Below are 17,158 nucleotides of genomic sequence, written 5' to 3'. Positions count from 1 at the left end.
AATAATTTCTTCACGATATTTGTCTGTCGATACAGTAGTTGCCTGAATCACAAAATACATGTTCATAAGAGCGAATAAGCGGGCTTTGGACCAGGGTCAAATTCGGAGAGTTGGTGGTCAAGAAAATTCAACTAGAATGCGTGTGTGTGGGAGCCATTACAAATATAATTTAACTAACTGTTAATCACGGCGTCGCTCGTGTGGATTCGGTAATCTGATAATTGCTTGGTGATAATTTCCCCCATATATAATATTTGAATCGCCCGTCATGGACCCCCTAGGGGGATGAATTTTTTAGAAATCCCGTCGAGTGGGTATGTAAATTATGAAATAAATACTGACTAAAATTCATATTTACGGCTTCAGCGATTTAGGTTCAGTGATGATTGCTCCATATAACTTTTGAACCCTCTCCCTAGGCCGTTGAGTTTTGAAAAATCCCTTCTCAGTGAGTCTCTACATTACAATATAAAATTACTGACGAAATTTCATACTTCAGAGGTTTCAGCTCAGCGTGATTTCTCCATGTGACTCCCCCACTTTATTGAACCCCCGCCCCCCGATGGGGTCGAATTTCGAAAAACTCCTTCTTAGTTAATGTTGAAGTCTGTGTGAAGTCTTAATGTGAAGTTAACAAAACTTCTGACCAAATTTCATGAATATAGCTTTAGTGGTTTTGGCTCGGCGTGATTTCTATATATTATATTTGAACCCCCCCCCCCCCCCCTTAGGGGTCAAATTTCAAAAATCCTCTTCTTAGTGAGTCATGAAACAAAACTATTGACAAAATTTGATATTAATCATTTCAATAAGACAAGCTTCAGCGGTTTCGGCTCGGTGATGATGAATCAGTCAGGATATATTATTTTTTAAAAATATAGATACCAGACGCAAAACCATAAATCCATCCTGACACGTGGTTGTGATCAGGGTACCTTGAGATAAGGCTAGGGTACTATAAAATATTTTAAGAAAGGTAAAATATTATCTTGAAAGAAGTAATATATTGGCGAGATTTCTAACCAGCTTGTCACTTGCAGAACAGAGCTTAAAGTTATTTTTTGCATATCTTTTTCCTAATAAATGACAAAATGTAATGCTGCTCTGCTGAGAAATGATTTAATTCAGATTCAAAATGTTGAGATTGCCTGTTGATGTGACTGGGGTCCAGGATGTGTCAGCACACTTTGGTACTTTTTTTAAATATCAAATCATTCATCAAAAAGAAATTTTTATAATTTGAATTTTATCTCTTAGTTATTTCAATAAGACAAACTTTAGTAAGAAGGTCGTAATTACTGGTGAATTACCATAAATACCAATTCCGATTCCTTTTCAAACCGCATCTCGTACCAGAACTGATTTTCAGGGGCTCCCAAATCCTGGAGCAGATGCCCACGATTTTTGCCGAGGTCCAGGACATGATTTTCTGTAAAACTTATTTTTAGTGTTAAAAATTAGACTTTCTTCTGTACGGGATGTACGGGAGGCATGAGGGATTCATTTCAATGTGAGAAACTTCATTCTAGTATGACTCGCATCCTCCATAGAAAATTTACATGCAGTATCCCCCGCATTATCCGGCATTTTATTAAACGGTGAGGGAGACCAGCCGGCCAGGAAATTGGAGTCGCACATTCTGAAAAATTGTTATGGATATCTAAAATTATCGTTATCTAAAATTTCTAAAATTCCATCGAATTTGCTGAACGCATACTGTTATCCTTGTTGAAGCTCGCTTTTCCCGGCAAGCCGGGAATGGACGAGACCCCCCCCCCCCCCCCAACATTTAAACCGCTGCTGTCCCTCCAGTTTTACCGCATGCCGGCTAACGTGCGGGAATATGCCAAATCGATTTTTTGCGGATTATGAAATGAAACATGGGGAGCATGAGGAAAAATTCCAGAAACTCTTTTTCATAATAAGGTTGCTAATAGCTTTGTATGCAAGAATAATAAAATTTTTGAGCTTTTTATTTGATTAAATGAATTTTTTTCCCGTTATTTAAACTTTTGTCATTTTAGAATAATTATTTTATGAATGATTTTTTTTCAAAGCACAATTAGCCATGGGTTCCACTTGCCCCCTTATCATCGCAAGTGGAGATACCGCTTCACTAAAAAATGAAATTAATTTTAGATACAAATCTAATGATACTGAAGTAGAGATACTGAAGAAAATAAGTAAAAGAATATATTAGCCCTGAAAAAAGCATGGTTCAAAAAAATCTTCTACCGTATTTTCAAGAAGTTTCGTTGACTTCTCTAACATAGATAGGTGCTAGGTTGTGCTTGAAATAATGAAAAAAAGCGGTTCAATTTACATCAGTTTACCTCTTATAAATCGATTTATTGAGGTTTATGAGAAAACATGGAGAACATGAGGAAAATTTTAAAAACTTTGGAATTCGGTTCCTCTGTCAAGGAAACGGACCCAAGGTGACGTCTTGAAAGAGTTTTGAAAAAAAAATACCACTGATTCTACTCATTTGAATATGCACAGAGATATAAAAAAATCCGTCGGAATTATTATGGGTCACTTAAAAAAAAATTTTAAATATTAATATTTTGAACGCCAAGAGTGAATTCAGCAATCCCGAAGCAGTAGAGTAATGTCTTTCATACAATACATGATCAGTTACAGCACTGAAAAAGAAAGAGAGAAAAAAGAAGGAAGATATTTGTTTTTTATGTGTTTCTGGGTGAGATGAATATGATATATTTTAGAAATATTACAAATATTTGTTATGGGCATCTTTTTCTCAGCCAATTCGTTGGGCATATTACATGTTTTGGCCTTGAATTCGTATTTGTATGTCCTTGAATTCTTTTGATTATTTTTGATGACGACACCTTTTGACACTTTCCTTATGAGACGAAAATTAATCTTGCGTGATGGCTGGTAGTTTTCTTTTCTTAAAATTAATAAAAATCATGCCTAAACACGATATTGTCCGGAAAAGAAAGCTTAGAAATGGGCCTATAAAGCGAACGGAATGTCCTAGAAGAGCTTCTTTTTTTGACCGAATCTAAGGAACCGAATATCTTTAGGATCATGATTCGTATGCTATTGGTGATCACCATTGTTTGTACATTGTCGCCTGATGTAGCCGTTTGCGATGATGATGAATCAGAATGCGTGGAGATGGTTAGACATCACGTCGAAGAAATATTATGCAGTGAGTATGAATTGGATTTGGAATCTTCCTTAAGGTATGTGTGCGTGAGGAAAATTCTACGAGATTTATAGGATTGAAGAACCGTAACGATAGGGTTGCTAAATTTTCAATTCACGAAGACACCTTTGTGAAGAAGATTACCATAATTTATTAGAGTGAAAGCGGGCTATTTAGCCAATTGCGAAAATTTGTGACGGCAAAAGGCTTTTCCTAGGATGATGTCGCTCTCCGCTATCCGTACGAATGTTTTTAACAGATGGCTGATGCGAAGATGTATTTAGAAAGGAACAAAAAAAAATTGCCTGTTTCTAAGTGCAATATTCATTGAGATATTCGAATTCAACATTCGGAGAAAAGTTGGAAAAGACAGCATAAATGAGGGAAATGAGCTTTGTGTGTTCGTTAGTTCTTGTTCTTTCATAACTTTTCTACGATTTTTGAATTTAAATATTTTAGCAAATATTTCACTTAGAAACATGGAACTGTTTCTGTTAGCCCCAGAAGGTACAAGGCAATAATTTTCTAATGGGAAGTTAGTAGACAAGGGGGAACGTATAAACATTTAGATTTTTTTATTTTGCAGCACACTGTATTTTTCCTTTCAAAACTGGTACAGGGTTTCCAACGTCTTTTGAGCAATTTTTAAATTTGAACTATACCTCTACGACAGATGGCTGATAAGATAAAAGCCGCATTAGTACTTACAAGACACCTTGTATAAAAATACTGTACGTATGCGGAGAGTGTCTTCCAAAACAGGGATGTCGGTAACCTTATGCATTTATGTAAATATTAAAGGAAAATTTACTAAAAAAATAGATGATTTTTTTGAACAAGAAATTCCTATAAATTTTTGAATAACATTTTTATTTGATTCTATTCAAGGTGCGGATCATGACATTGCCAAGGTCAATAGAGAATGTATTTCTAAAACAACGAGTAAAGAAGTAAGAAATTTTTCAATCAAAATGAATTCCTTGAACATTTTTTTGTAATTCTGACGGTCCAACAAATTGTTTGATCGTCAGTTGATCATCAAGCTCTGCAGGTCTAGTTGGCTCTATTGTACAGAAATTAATTTGGTATATGATTATAAAGAAGTTTATAGTAGCTACGAGATTTTTGAAATGCATGCATATTACATTGTCGTTTCAAATAATAATAAGGGGGTCAGGTAGAGCCCAGGTCGCAGATAGGAAAATTTACCGCTGGAAAATCGACAACAGTTCGTCACCACTGAGTGAGGATCGAGTGATTAAGCTAGTGAATATGTGAGCGAGTGCGCGTGATTGAATGAGATGGTGAATTAGCTAGCGAAATAGCTAGTGGGTTAGTGATCGTATGAGTGACCGAGTAAAGGTATGAATGATCAAGTGAGAGAGTGGGTTAGTGAGTATCCACATGAGTGACTATATGAGAGACTGAGTGTTCGAATGAATGTGAGTGACTATATGAGAGACTGAGTGTTCGAATGAATGTGAGTGACTATATGAGAGACTGAGTGTTCGAATGAATGTGAGTGACTATATGAGAGACTGAGTGTTCGAATGAATGTGAGTGACTATATGAGAGACTGAGTGTTCGAATGAATGTGAGTGAGTGGGTGACTATATGAGAGACTGAGTGTTCGAATGAATGTGAGTGAGTGGGTGACTATATGAGAGACTGAGTGTTCGAATGAATGTGAGTGAGTGACTATATGAGAGACTGAGTGTTCGAATGAATGTGAGTGAGTGAGTGACTATATGAGAGACTGAGTGTTCGAATGAATGTGAGTGAGTGAGTGACTATATGAGAGACTGAGTATTCGAATGAATGTGAGTGAGTGGGTGACTATATGAGAGACTGAGTGTTCGAATGAATGTGAGTGAGTGACTATATGAGAGACTGAGTGTTCGAATGAATGTGAGTGAGTGACTGTGTGATCGAATGAATGTGAGTGAGTGAGTGACTGAGTGATCGAATGAATGGCAGAGTGAGTTATCGAGTGAGTGGGTGATTTGCTAACTGAGTGAGCGATTGAGTAAATGACAGTATGAGTGATCAGTCTACAGTACCAAGTGATGTTTAGAGGTGTCGCGAGTTTGATACCCGGTTCGTCCTTGTCAGAAAAGTTTCCTGACACAGGGGCACTGCAGAAACGGCAACATGACTACAGAAAAAGATTGCTACCGCCGGGAGTCCCCCATCGAGGGGTTAGCGCACCAAAATCTCAGTGAGTATAAGAAAAAAGCTACCGTTCGGAACTAGTAAAAAATTGTAGGTCCCTGTGTAATCACCCTTTCGTGTGCGCAAAATGACCGTGGTGCGACAAAATTGATCAGATAATGAGAATAAAAAATTTAAGAATTATGGCAGAAAAAAACGGGATTATAAATTCCAAGAAATCTCTTGGCTTCTATTATTTTGTTCGAAATATCATTATCGTTGATGGAGGTCCGTGAGCTGAAAATTCACCGCCAAAAATTTACCGAAAGGAAAATTTACTGCTAGGAAAATTCAGCGACAAACAATTCATCGACGAAGTGGCATACATAGGGAGTGCCTGGATGAGCAAGTGAGTGAGGGAATTGGTGAGTGAGCAAATGTGCTGTCAATCACTCACTCGTTAACTCACCCACCCACTCGGTCATTCATGCTGCCACTTAACCCACTCATACGGTCACTCATTCCTAGGTAACTCGTATAGTCCCACTGAGTCATTCAATCTCTCATTCACTCAGTAACTCATATTGTCACTGACTCATTCAATCGCTCTTTTACCCACTGACTTGGTCACTCATATGGTCACTGACTCGTTCAATCGCGCACTCAATCACTCACTTGCCTATTTACTTGGTCACTGCCATTTTCTCAATCGTTCACTCAGCAACTCACCCACTCACTCGAACACAAATACGGTCACTCACTCAATCGATAACTCACTCTGTCATTCACAGTCACTCACATTAATTCGATCACTCAGTCACTCACATTAATTCGATCACTCAGTCACTCACATTCATTCGATCACTCAGTCACTCACATTCATTCGATCACTCAGTCACTCACATTCATTCGATCACACATGTGGTACTCACTAACCGACTCTCTCACTTGATCATTCATACACTTACTCACTCGGTCACTCATACGATCACTAACACACTAGCTATTTCACCAACTCATTCGATCACTCGCACTCGCTCACATATTCACTAGCCCAGTCACTCGATCCTCACTCAATGGTGACGAACTGTTGTCGGTGAATTCTTCTACAGCGGTAAATTTTCCTATCTGCAAATTGTTTGGCCGTGAATTGTTGTCAGTGAATTTTCCGTAAATCATGTGAGTAGATCAACCATGTTCAATATAAAGCATATTTTAACTGAGTGTTAATTTTATTATTGGAACAGTTGGAGAAATCAGTCCTAGAAATATTCGGAATGGAGAAATGGAATGATGAGACCTGGGAGCATATCTGCCGTGATGTAGTCGGCAACCTCCAGAAAGTGAGCAACATTGATAAGATGAATGAATTGAATATCCAGCTGTAAAATAGAACAATATACAGGGTGTCCCGTAAGCATTATTGCGACCTTTATCTCATCCACCGTCCGTCGTAGAGGTATAATTTCAATTTAAGAAATGCTTGAAAGCCGTTCCAAAATTACCCTGTACCAGTTTTGAGAGTGAAAATACAGTGTGTCACAAAATAAAAAAAAATCTAAATTTTTAAATGGTCGTCTAACTTTCAATTAAAAAGATGTTGTCTTCTCTTTTCTGAATCTAATGAAAGAGATCCTACGTTTTTAACTGCAATATTCGATTAGATATTCGAATTCAAAAATCGGAGAAAAGTTGGGAAAAGGACAGCATAAATGAGGGAAAGGAGCGTTGTCCGTTAGTTTTTGCGGTTCTTTCAAATTTTTTACTGTTTTTAATTCAAATATCTTAACGAATATTGCACTTAGAAACCTGAATTTTTTTTTCCTCTTGGCCTCAGGAGATACAGGGCAACACCTTTCTAATTGAAAGTTACAGGACAAAGGGACCGTATAAAAATGTATATTTTTTTTATATAGTGACACGCTGTATTCTCACTCTCAGAACTGGTAAAGGGTAATTTTTGAACGCCTTTTGAGCATTTTTTAAATTGGAATCATACCTCTAAGGCGGACGGTTGATGTGGTAAAGGCCACATTAGCAATTACAGGACACGCTGTATATTGCTGCATTTGTGTGTACGCAATAATATCCATAAATTATCATTGTAACGTATAATCGGACTTCTCTGATATTTTCAGATGAGTGTGAATATGGAAGAAAAGGGCTCACCATGGAAAGTAAGTCTCTAACCTTAAGACCTTCAGATTCACTTTGCACTGAATATTAATTTATTGCGCACAATTATATTATTTTTTACGTTTCCGATGTTTTGTGTTTGTTGTTTTAAATTATTATTAATGTTTCATAATGTTCATTTATCCCTTTATTCGAGTCTCTAACTCCTGAATTTCCGTTCAAATCAGCGGTCTGATAACGTCCAACACGATATATATTTGATTCGTATAATGCGAGTTCGTCTTATAGAGGTTTGACTCACAACACAAAATAAGTCTTATTATTATGGATACACAGTAGGTTCTATATACCGGGTGAACATTTAAGTGCCGCAAATTACTGGCGAACCGTTGAACCTAGAGGCATACTTCCAATTAGAAAAAATATCCAAATAACGTTTATAGACGTCAGATGCGTCATTCGTATTGCAATGGGTTGCATAGCTATTAAAATAAAATGAAAAATTAACTTTTCATTTGGTCATCTCCTGTCTTTAAAAACCAATTTTGAGAGAGAAAGTAGTTGCCCTGTCTCTCCTGAGGAGGGTAAAATAAAACACTATGTTTCTAAGTGCAATATTTGCTGTTATTCATAAAGGCGACGGCAATGAGAAGATGTAAATTTCATTTTTAAAACATGAACATTTATTTACACACACACGGACAAGTTATACGCGACATCCATACTCTATGACGAAATACAATCAACTGATTAAAACGTTCGAAAAACTCTCTGGCGATCCGTTGCTAGGTTACCATCCATCGCAAGGCGAAAAACGCTACAACGAGAAAACGTGACATCGTGACGTCACAGAGCATCGTTTATGATCGGTCACTACACACTCCCCCCCCTAGTGTCAACGAAATTTGTGGTCGAATATCTGTCGGGGAAGTGGACGTGACGACCGGAGCGAGTCACAGTTGCTGGTACTGCTTGTGCTGGCAACGCTGTACTGTATGGCTGAATGGGCACTTCTGAAGGTACCTTAAAGCTATCTCCAAGGAAAGCTGGAATCAAACGATCAATGGAGATCCTCTTGCTTGCCCCATTGATGGCAATGTCAAAAAATTTTTCTCTGCGATCTTTGACAGGAAACGGGCCTTGATATGTTGGTTGTAAGGCAGGATGTGGTGCGTCGGTGCGTACGAAGACATGCGACGCGGATTGCAGATCACTAGGAATATACGTCGGCGTGTATCCGTGAGTTGTTGTAGGCACCGGCTTCATTGAACGCATTAGCTTTTGGATTTGATGGACGAAATCGGATTGTATAATGTCTGGTGTTTTCGAAAAATACTCGCCGGGCAACTGCAATGGTGTTCCGTAGAGGATTTCTGCGGAAGAGCATCCCAGGTCTTCTTTCACTGCTGCTCTTAGACCCAGTAGAGCGAATGGAAGAGCATCAACCCAAGCAGGATTCGATTGAATACGGCATCTCAGGGCAGTTTTCAGCGATCGGTGTTGTCTCTCGATCAGCCCATTTGCTTGTGGATGATAAGCAGTCGTTTTATGATGTTGGAATCCTAGATATCTGCTCAAGCTTTGGAAAAGCTGGCTCTCGAACTGTCTGCCCTGGTCGGTGGTGATCCTGTGCGGTATGCCGAATCTTGAAAACCAAGTGGCAATTAATGTTTTGGCGACTGTTTCGGCAGTTTGGTCTGGCATTGGAGAGGCTTCGATCCACCTGGAGAATCTGTCTATCATCGTTAGGAGGTACCGAGAACCTTGGCATAATGGTAATGGACCAACTATGTCAAGATTGATATGCTGAAATCGGTTGTTAGGTACCTTGAATTCAGCCAGCGCGGATCGAGTGTGTCGGTGAACTTTAGAGCGTTGGCATGGAATACATGCTCTAGTCCACTCACGACAGTCAGATCTAATTGAAGGCCAAACAAATCTGTCGCTCAGCAGTTTTGATGTTGCTCGGATGCCAGGATGTGATAAGCAATGCAATGATTCAAACGCTCGTCGTCGTTGAGAAATTGGTACAAAAGGCCTTATTTTGCCGTTTGACACATCACACCAAATTTCGGCTGTTGCGTCAGGAAGGCTGAGTTTTTTCAGTTGTAAAGATGATACACTAGAATTTAAGATGGTTTTGAGATCGTTGTCATTCTCTTGGTCAGCTGCGAGTTGCACATAATCTAAAGGTGTGGGTACAGAAATGGCCGATATTCTAGAAAGAGTATCGGCTGGAATATTGTCGACACCTTTGATATGGAGAATTTCTGTTGTGAATTGGCTGATAAAGTTCAACTGTCGTAGCTGGCGTGGTGAGCACTTTTCTGGTTTCTGCCTGAACGCATACACCAACGGCTTATGGTCACTACAAATGCAGAACTGTCTTGCTTCTAGCATATACCTGAAGTGCTTGACAGCAGAATAAGCTGAAAGTAATTCTCTATCGTATGCAGAATAACTTCTTTGTGCGCTTGAAAGCTTCTTTGAGAAGAATGCAAGTGGTTGTAGCTGATTATCGTTAGATACTTGATGCAAGGCGGCACCTATAGCAAAATCACTGGCGTCCACATGTAAAACTAATGGTGATGATGCTGAAGGATGGTGCAAAAGAGTGGCATTAGCGAGCTGCGTTTTGCATTTTTCGAATGCTTGTCTGGTCTCAAGAGTCCAAGGAATTGATGTCTTGTCATTCTTCTTGGTGCTGGACAAGAAGGAATTAAGTGGTGCTTGCACAGCTGCTGTAGATGGTAGAAATCGCCTGTAAAAGTTCAAAGTTCCTAGAAATCTTCGAAGCTGCTTGATGTTTTCTGGAAGAGGCAATTCTTGGATTGCACGAACTCTGTCCGGGAGAGGCTTCGAGCCGTGTTCATTGACCAAATAGCCCAGGAAGGAAATTTCCGGTACATTGAACACGCATTTAGATGTGTTGATTGTCAGTCCGTACTTATCGAGTCTTTCAAACACTTCTCTAAGGTGCTTGTGATGTTGCTCTGCGTCATGGCTGGCGATGAGCACGTCATCAAGATACGAGAAACAGAAGTCGAGATCGCGTAGCACCTCGTGGATGAAGCGTTGGAACGTTTGTGCAGCGTTTGAGAGTCCGAACGGCATGACTACGAATTCAAACAAACCAAAGGGAGTTATGATTGCTGTCTTGGGAATGTCGTCGGGATTTACAGGAATATGATGGAATGCTTTGACCAGATCTATTTTAGAGAAAACTTTACATCCATGCAGATTCTGCGCGAAGTCCTGTATATGTGGCACTGGGTAGTTATCCGGCACAGTAATTCGATTCAGACTTCGATAATCACCAGTTGGTCTCCACTCATTCGGTCCTTTTGAAACCATGTGCAACGGGGAAGCCCAGTTTGATTTCGATGGACGACATATACCTTGGTCCAACATCATCTGGAATTCGGTCTTGGCAATCTTGAGTTGAGCTGGGTGCAATCTGCGTGGCTTTGCGAAAACAGGAGGACCTTTAGTTTCTATGTAGTGCAAGGTATTATGGGAAGCTTTCTTCGAAAACGGACGAGGTCTCGTTAATTCGGGAAATTCCTTCAAAATTTCAGTTATAGCACTGTTTCCTGAGATTGTTTTAATCGTTGTCGAAGGTCCATTGTAAGTAAAACCTTTACACGTGAGAGAAGTGAGTGGATCTATAAGTCGCTTGTTTTTGATATCGATGATGAGTCCGTAGTGAGCAAGGAAATCCGATCCGATAATTGGTCTCTCAACGTCAGCGAGGGTGAAATGCCATTTGTAATTCCGCCGTAAGTTCAAGTCCAATTCCAGGAGTTTCAAACCGTAGGTAGATATACGGGAACTATTTGCAGCGAAAAGCTCAAAAGTTGTCGGTTTGCCGTTGCCTTTGTAAGGTAAAATTGATATATCAGCTCCAGAGTCAATTAAAAACTTCATGCCGCTCTTCCTTTCCATAATGAACAAACGGCTATGGTGAAGACTGCTATCGCCGCCACCGCATGCCGTTACTGCGGGGGGCTTGGACCGTTTCCCTGAATATTCTGAGCGTTGTAAGCGCAGGGGGACTTGCATCTGAAAGCTTTATTTCCGAACCTGCTATGATAATAACACACGTCAGTGTTTTCATCGGAGTCTTGATATCTCGAGCGATTCCTTGAACCAGAATAACGTCGGTCTCGACTGGAGTTTCGATAGCGGTTCCGGCTATTCCTCGGATATCTGCCCAACTGCTCGACTCTTTTAGTCAGCTCCGAGATTTGAAGTTTAAGGTCTCTTAGCTCCGAGCAAGACGAGGCTTCTGCTACATGACCGTAATTGGGTTCGGTGAGCTCAGCTACTCGATCAGCTAGCTCGGCTAGCTTGTCCAATTCTTCGCTGCTGGCAGCTAACACTGTTTGTATACTCTTTGGTAGCCGTTGAAGCCACAAATTTTTGAGGAAAGTCTCATCGCTAATTCGCCCTGTGGAAAGCTCGCGCATTTTACGTAGCAACGTACTAGGCTTCTGATCACCTAGGGATAGATCTTCTAACAATATCTTGATCTCTTTCGCGGCTGAATGTTTATACACAGCGAGAAGTCTCTCCTTGAGTTTCGAGAACGGATCCGATGCGGGAGGATCGAAAACAATGTCACTTACCGTTGACAAGATCTCCACATCTAGGCAGTTGACTAGGTAGTTATACTTGGTTCCTTCGGCTGTAACATGGTTGATCTTGAAGGCAGCGTCGAGCTGGACGAAAAAAAGTTTGATATTGTCCTTCGAGAATGTCGGCAGTTTCGCGTGGACAGCTTGAACTCGAAGATTGCTCTCTTGCTGTTCAGCCATGGCGATAAGTTCTTGGCAGGTTCGGGATCACGTCCGGGTCACCAGTAAAGGCGACGGCAATGAGAAGATGTAAATTTCATTTTTAAAACATGAACATTTATTTACACACACACGGACAAGTTATACGCGACATCCATACTCTATGACGAAATACAATCAACTGATTAAAACGTTCGAAAAACTCTCTGGCGATCCGTTGCTAGGTTACCATCCATCGCAAGGCGAAAAACGCTACAACGAGAAAACGTGACATCGTGACGTCACAGAGCATCGTTTATGATCGGTCACTACATTCAAATTCAAAAAATATTCGGTAAAAAGGGATAAAACAGCATAATATCGGCTTGACCGTTATTTTATGCTGCTTTTTCCAACTTTTCTCTGCTTTTGGAGTTCAAATATCTCAGCGAATATTAAACTTAGGAACATGGAATTTTATTACTCCCCAACGAAATTTTTGAGGAGTAAAATAAAATGCATAAATCACGCATTTAAATGCACATTGGCAAATACTGCAACAGTGTCCGGATCAAATGTCCCTATTTTTATAATCGGTTCTTACGCGTTACAGGAAGTTGGAAAGCATGAGAAAGTAAAAAAATCACGAGCATTTTTTTCGTAAAAAACAATCAGTGCACTTCCAGATGTGCTCTTTTGGTTGCCGGGAGGAGAAATGGACCGATCACTATATCACGTGAAATCCTCACACCACACATTGATTTTAAGATTGTACCTTTGCATTTCAAAAAATACATTCGGATTTTTTACCGAGTTTGGTAATTGTGTTTATTAACACTATTGGACACATGGAATGCTGCTTGATCTGAAAAAAATGATCCGTAACAGAAAATCAGGTTCACCGTCGATGAGAGCCAACTTGACACGCTATTCGGATATTTTTTTTCTAATTGGAAGTACGCCTGTAGGACAGTAATTAGAGGAACATAAGTATTCACTCTGCATAAAACAAGGCAGTGTCATCCAAAACTATCATTTTGAAGAGTAAAAAATTTCACTACTCTCCATAACTTAAATGGGTATATGCTCATAATAACGGCAGCGTACGAAATGACGCTTTTAGAAAAACATTTTTCATCAAACTCGTTGAGTTGGGCAGCCAAATTTTTCGAATATCTATACCCTACATCACGTTACTGATTTTAAATCGCTGGTTGAAATTAGGAACATTTGATCCGGACACCTTGAATATCTATTCACGTATGTTTTGCCTGTTGTTATTATGAACCATTGAGTCGATTCCGATTCTTGGTGACTCTTTAGATCAGGTTCTTCAACCTTTCTCGAGTAACAAGCACTGCCTATATCCATCATCGAACGAAAAGCACACCTTACGGCAACTTTGGCATTCATATGCCTGCAGTCTGCATTGAATGAAATTTTTACAGTGTGTTCAATCGTAGCGTTGATCAAGTGCTCGCGAGCATGAAATCGGACACGTGCGTTGATCACTCTTGATGCTTCAAGGAACACTATGGTGCTAGCGAGCAACAGGTTGAAGATGGCTGCTATAGATCATGGCTCCCCAAAATGGTCTGTCATTACAGCATGTCTCAGTTGTGCTAGCTTCATTCCGGTGCTTTGCAACACCTCCACTATCTATCTGGTTCAAGAGACCGGAGAAATTACTTCGTTGTAACGAAATTTTGTTATAAAGGGATTCCAGGGTTCTTTAAAAATATTCCTATGTAAACTTATCTGGGGGGGGGGGGGATTAGAAAAAAGTGTTCGTTAAAAAACAGGTGATTCTTTCTTTCTCTCTCGACTGCATGACCAAAGTAAGACAATTTCTGTTTTGTGACTTTTGCTGCTAGAGAATAGTCAGCTTTGACTTCTTCGATAACTGATTTATTAGTCCTTTTAGCTATCCTTGGGAACTCTAAGCATTCTTCTCCAGCACCAAAGTTCAAAGGAATCAATTATTTTTCTACCTGCTTTGCGCGTATAGCGTCCTGCTCTCACATCCACACATTATGACACGAAATACCTTATAAAGTACTATTTCCTACATGACAATATAAGCTGCGTGGGAGTATTGTAGTCCGTTGCATTATCTCTATTTTATTATTGATCAATATACAGTATTATTCGATTTTGATACATTTAGAATCAGAGAAATTGTATTTTAATTGCAGTTTTTATACTTTCTTTACAGCCCTGCGAGAGTAAAATACACATGGAAGTAAGTTGGAAGATATTGAAATGTATTATAATACTTCATTTTTATTAGTGTTTTAACATAACAAAATGTATTTATCTTTGATTTAAAAAATGAGAAAAACATTTTACATGGAACATACAAAAGAGAGAAAAGATATACATGATATTTGATACCTACTCACAGTAGATATGTTATTCATAACGTCTTGCCGTGCAAAGGTGAGATATCTCGGCCTAGAGTACAAATACGAAGACCACAGCAGGCAAATTGACCAAATGGCTGGAAAAAAAGAAACTAAAGTGAATTGAACGGGATTCGAATCTCCTGCCTTTGTCTTCAGAGTCCTATACACTCCCAACTACACCACGGCAGATAGAGCGGGTGATAAATACATATTCGGGGAACTTTCTTTCCCTTTATTCTTTCATCGAGGCGTAGCACTAATTGGTAACCCTATGAACGAGAACTTATTTGTTTTACTTTTTTTACCTCAGCATCATTTTTCTCCTTCGCTATGGTTCGAGACACAAAAATATGTAATATTATCACTCAGTAGTATAATCACTATAGAGGGGGTGATTTAAAACTCAACGTACAAACTTTTACGGGAGGAAGAAAACTAGAGACGCACACGAATGTATGACCGGAAACCCCAACCTGATCAGCTGGAGGATAAACGAAGATGCAGAAAGGACAACCCAATAATGGGTGAAAAACTCTATTTAGCGATACTTTACACGAGGACAGTACGTGTACACGTTAAGTTTCACAACAAGTGCTCAAAGTTTCATTTTTGGAAGGGTTCGGCAATCAATGCGTCACCGCTGTGAAGTGTGCATAACTGTGGATGGTAAGAACTTTGAGTACTTGTTGCGAAACTTAACGTGTACACGCACTGCATTCGTGTAAAGTATCGCAAAATAAAGAGTTTTTCCCACCCATTATTGGCTTGTCATTTCTGCATATTCGTTTATCCTCCAGCTGATCAGGTTGGGGGGTTTCCGGTCATACATTAATACGTGATTCTGTTTTGTGTTTCTGTGTTTTCTAACTCCCCTAAATATTTGTACGTTGAGTTTTAAATGACCCTGTATAGTATTTCCGCAATTTATTTATTCAACAATGTTGATCGAGTCAAAGTGTTAATAAAGATACCAGTTTCTGAGATATATCGCTGGTTATTCAACTACACATCGTCTAAATTTGTTAAGAATAGCCCACACGCAAAGAAGTTAACACCTTGAAAAATAGTTTTGGATTCTTAGAGGGTTGATGGTTCACATCGCGAACCCACCCGCTCGGGAGCATGCCTGCTCAATGAAAGCGTGTGTAGATTTTGGAACTCAAAGCAGCTTCAGGAATATGACGTTTGGAATCCTCTGGAATAATGTAAAATGGGGGGGGGGGGATTAGAACCGTGTCACACACTTGACTGTCAGTATTACTCATCTATTTTAAGATTGAAATTCACATTTGCTGAAATTATTTCGAGAAGTTGCTCAATAATGGAACTATTATTCTTTCAATCTAATGCCAATAATAATGAGAATGCCACTGAATCCTTTTTACGCTGTTTTTTCCCTTCAGATTTAATAATGAGAAAGGATTTTCATTCGATCTTTTTCATGTTGCTTTTTTCAGACTTGTATGGAGAAAATGGAACACAGCCACGACGAGAAATGAATATCAATGATGAAGAAATTCTATGCATTTTTTTTTATGTATTGCAATATGACATGCTTATAAATGACCCTATATAAATGCTTTATCAAAAATATATATTTTAGCTGTGATGAAAACTCGAACGGCCTTTGTTATTTACGTACGTGGAAAAATAAACGCAAATGCCTTTTAAAACATTTATTTGCATCCGTGTCCGGAAAATTCATCGACATCAGTTCGACATGAGTGAATGAATGATCGAGTGAGCAAGTGAACACGGGAGTGAATGAATGAGTGAAACCTGCCTGTCACTAGAGATAGATCGTTCTCTGTCACTCACTCACTCACAAGGTCACCCAATCAATCACTAGGTAGCTCATTCCATCACTCACTCACGGGGGTTACTCCCTCTGTCACTCACTCACTAGATCGCTCATTATATCACTCGCTCACCAGGTCCCTCACTTACTTCATAGGCCTCTCACTCAATGTCGCTCACTATGTCACTCGATCACTCTCTCAGTAAACCGGTCACTCACTTGATCTCTAGGTCACTCAATAACTCCCACGGCCACTCCATTACTCACTAGGTCACTCACTTTGTCATTCACTCACTGTGTCGCTCATTCTATCACTCAGTAGGTTGCCCAATCTGTTATATACACTCTATCACCTGGTCACGCCCTTACTCACTAGGTAACACATTCTGTCACTCACCCACACAGTTGATCCCTCAGTCTACCTGACTCTACCTTACTCTGTCTCTAGATCGCTCACTCACTAGTTTGTGCTCACTAAACCCTCTGTCACTCACTCACAACAGCTACTGCATCAATTACTGACTCACTCACTCGGTCATTCCTTGCTCACATACTGGATCCCTGACTCGTTTCGAACAGTTGTCGGTGAATTTTCTGTCGATGAATTGTTGGTCGGCGAATTTTCTTACCGGTGAATTGCATTTCGGTGAATTTTCCGTAAACCATTTACATCCTAATATACAAGATTCTTCGTGAATAAAGTATATTTGTTTTTCTG

General features: G+C 39.6%; 1 protein-coding gene across 1 annotated transcript; it reads left to right on the top strand.

Annotated features, from left to right (window-relative positions):
• The first annotated feature begins 2,969 nt into the window (after positions 1–2,969).
• Positions 2,970–17,158, top strand: LOC149077289 (uncharacterized). The gene is made up of 6 exons (XM_089245062.1): positions 2,970–3,178; positions 4,064–4,125; positions 6,574–6,669; positions 7,465–7,503; positions 14,453–14,479; positions 16,100–17,158. The coding sequence occupies exons 1-6, from the start codon at positions 3,055–3,057 to the stop codon at positions 16,139–16,141; spliced, it is 390 nt and encodes a 129-aa protein (XP_089101188.1). The 5' UTR covers positions 2,970–3,054; the 3' UTR covers positions 16,142–17,158.

This window comes from Pholcus phalangioides, unplaced genomic scaffold (genome assembly GCF_987345545.1).
Source record: "Pholcus phalangioides strain wild (caught in Gottingen) unplaced genomic scaffold, Ppha-v1.0 ptg000015l_1, whole genome shotgun sequence".
In the NCBI taxonomy this organism is placed as follows: Eukaryota; Metazoa; Arthropoda; class Arachnida; order Araneae; family Pholcidae; genus Pholcus; species Pholcus phalangioides.
The sequence above is the reverse complement of the archived record's forward strand: the minus strand, read 5'-3'. Positions and strand labels throughout refer to the sequence as shown.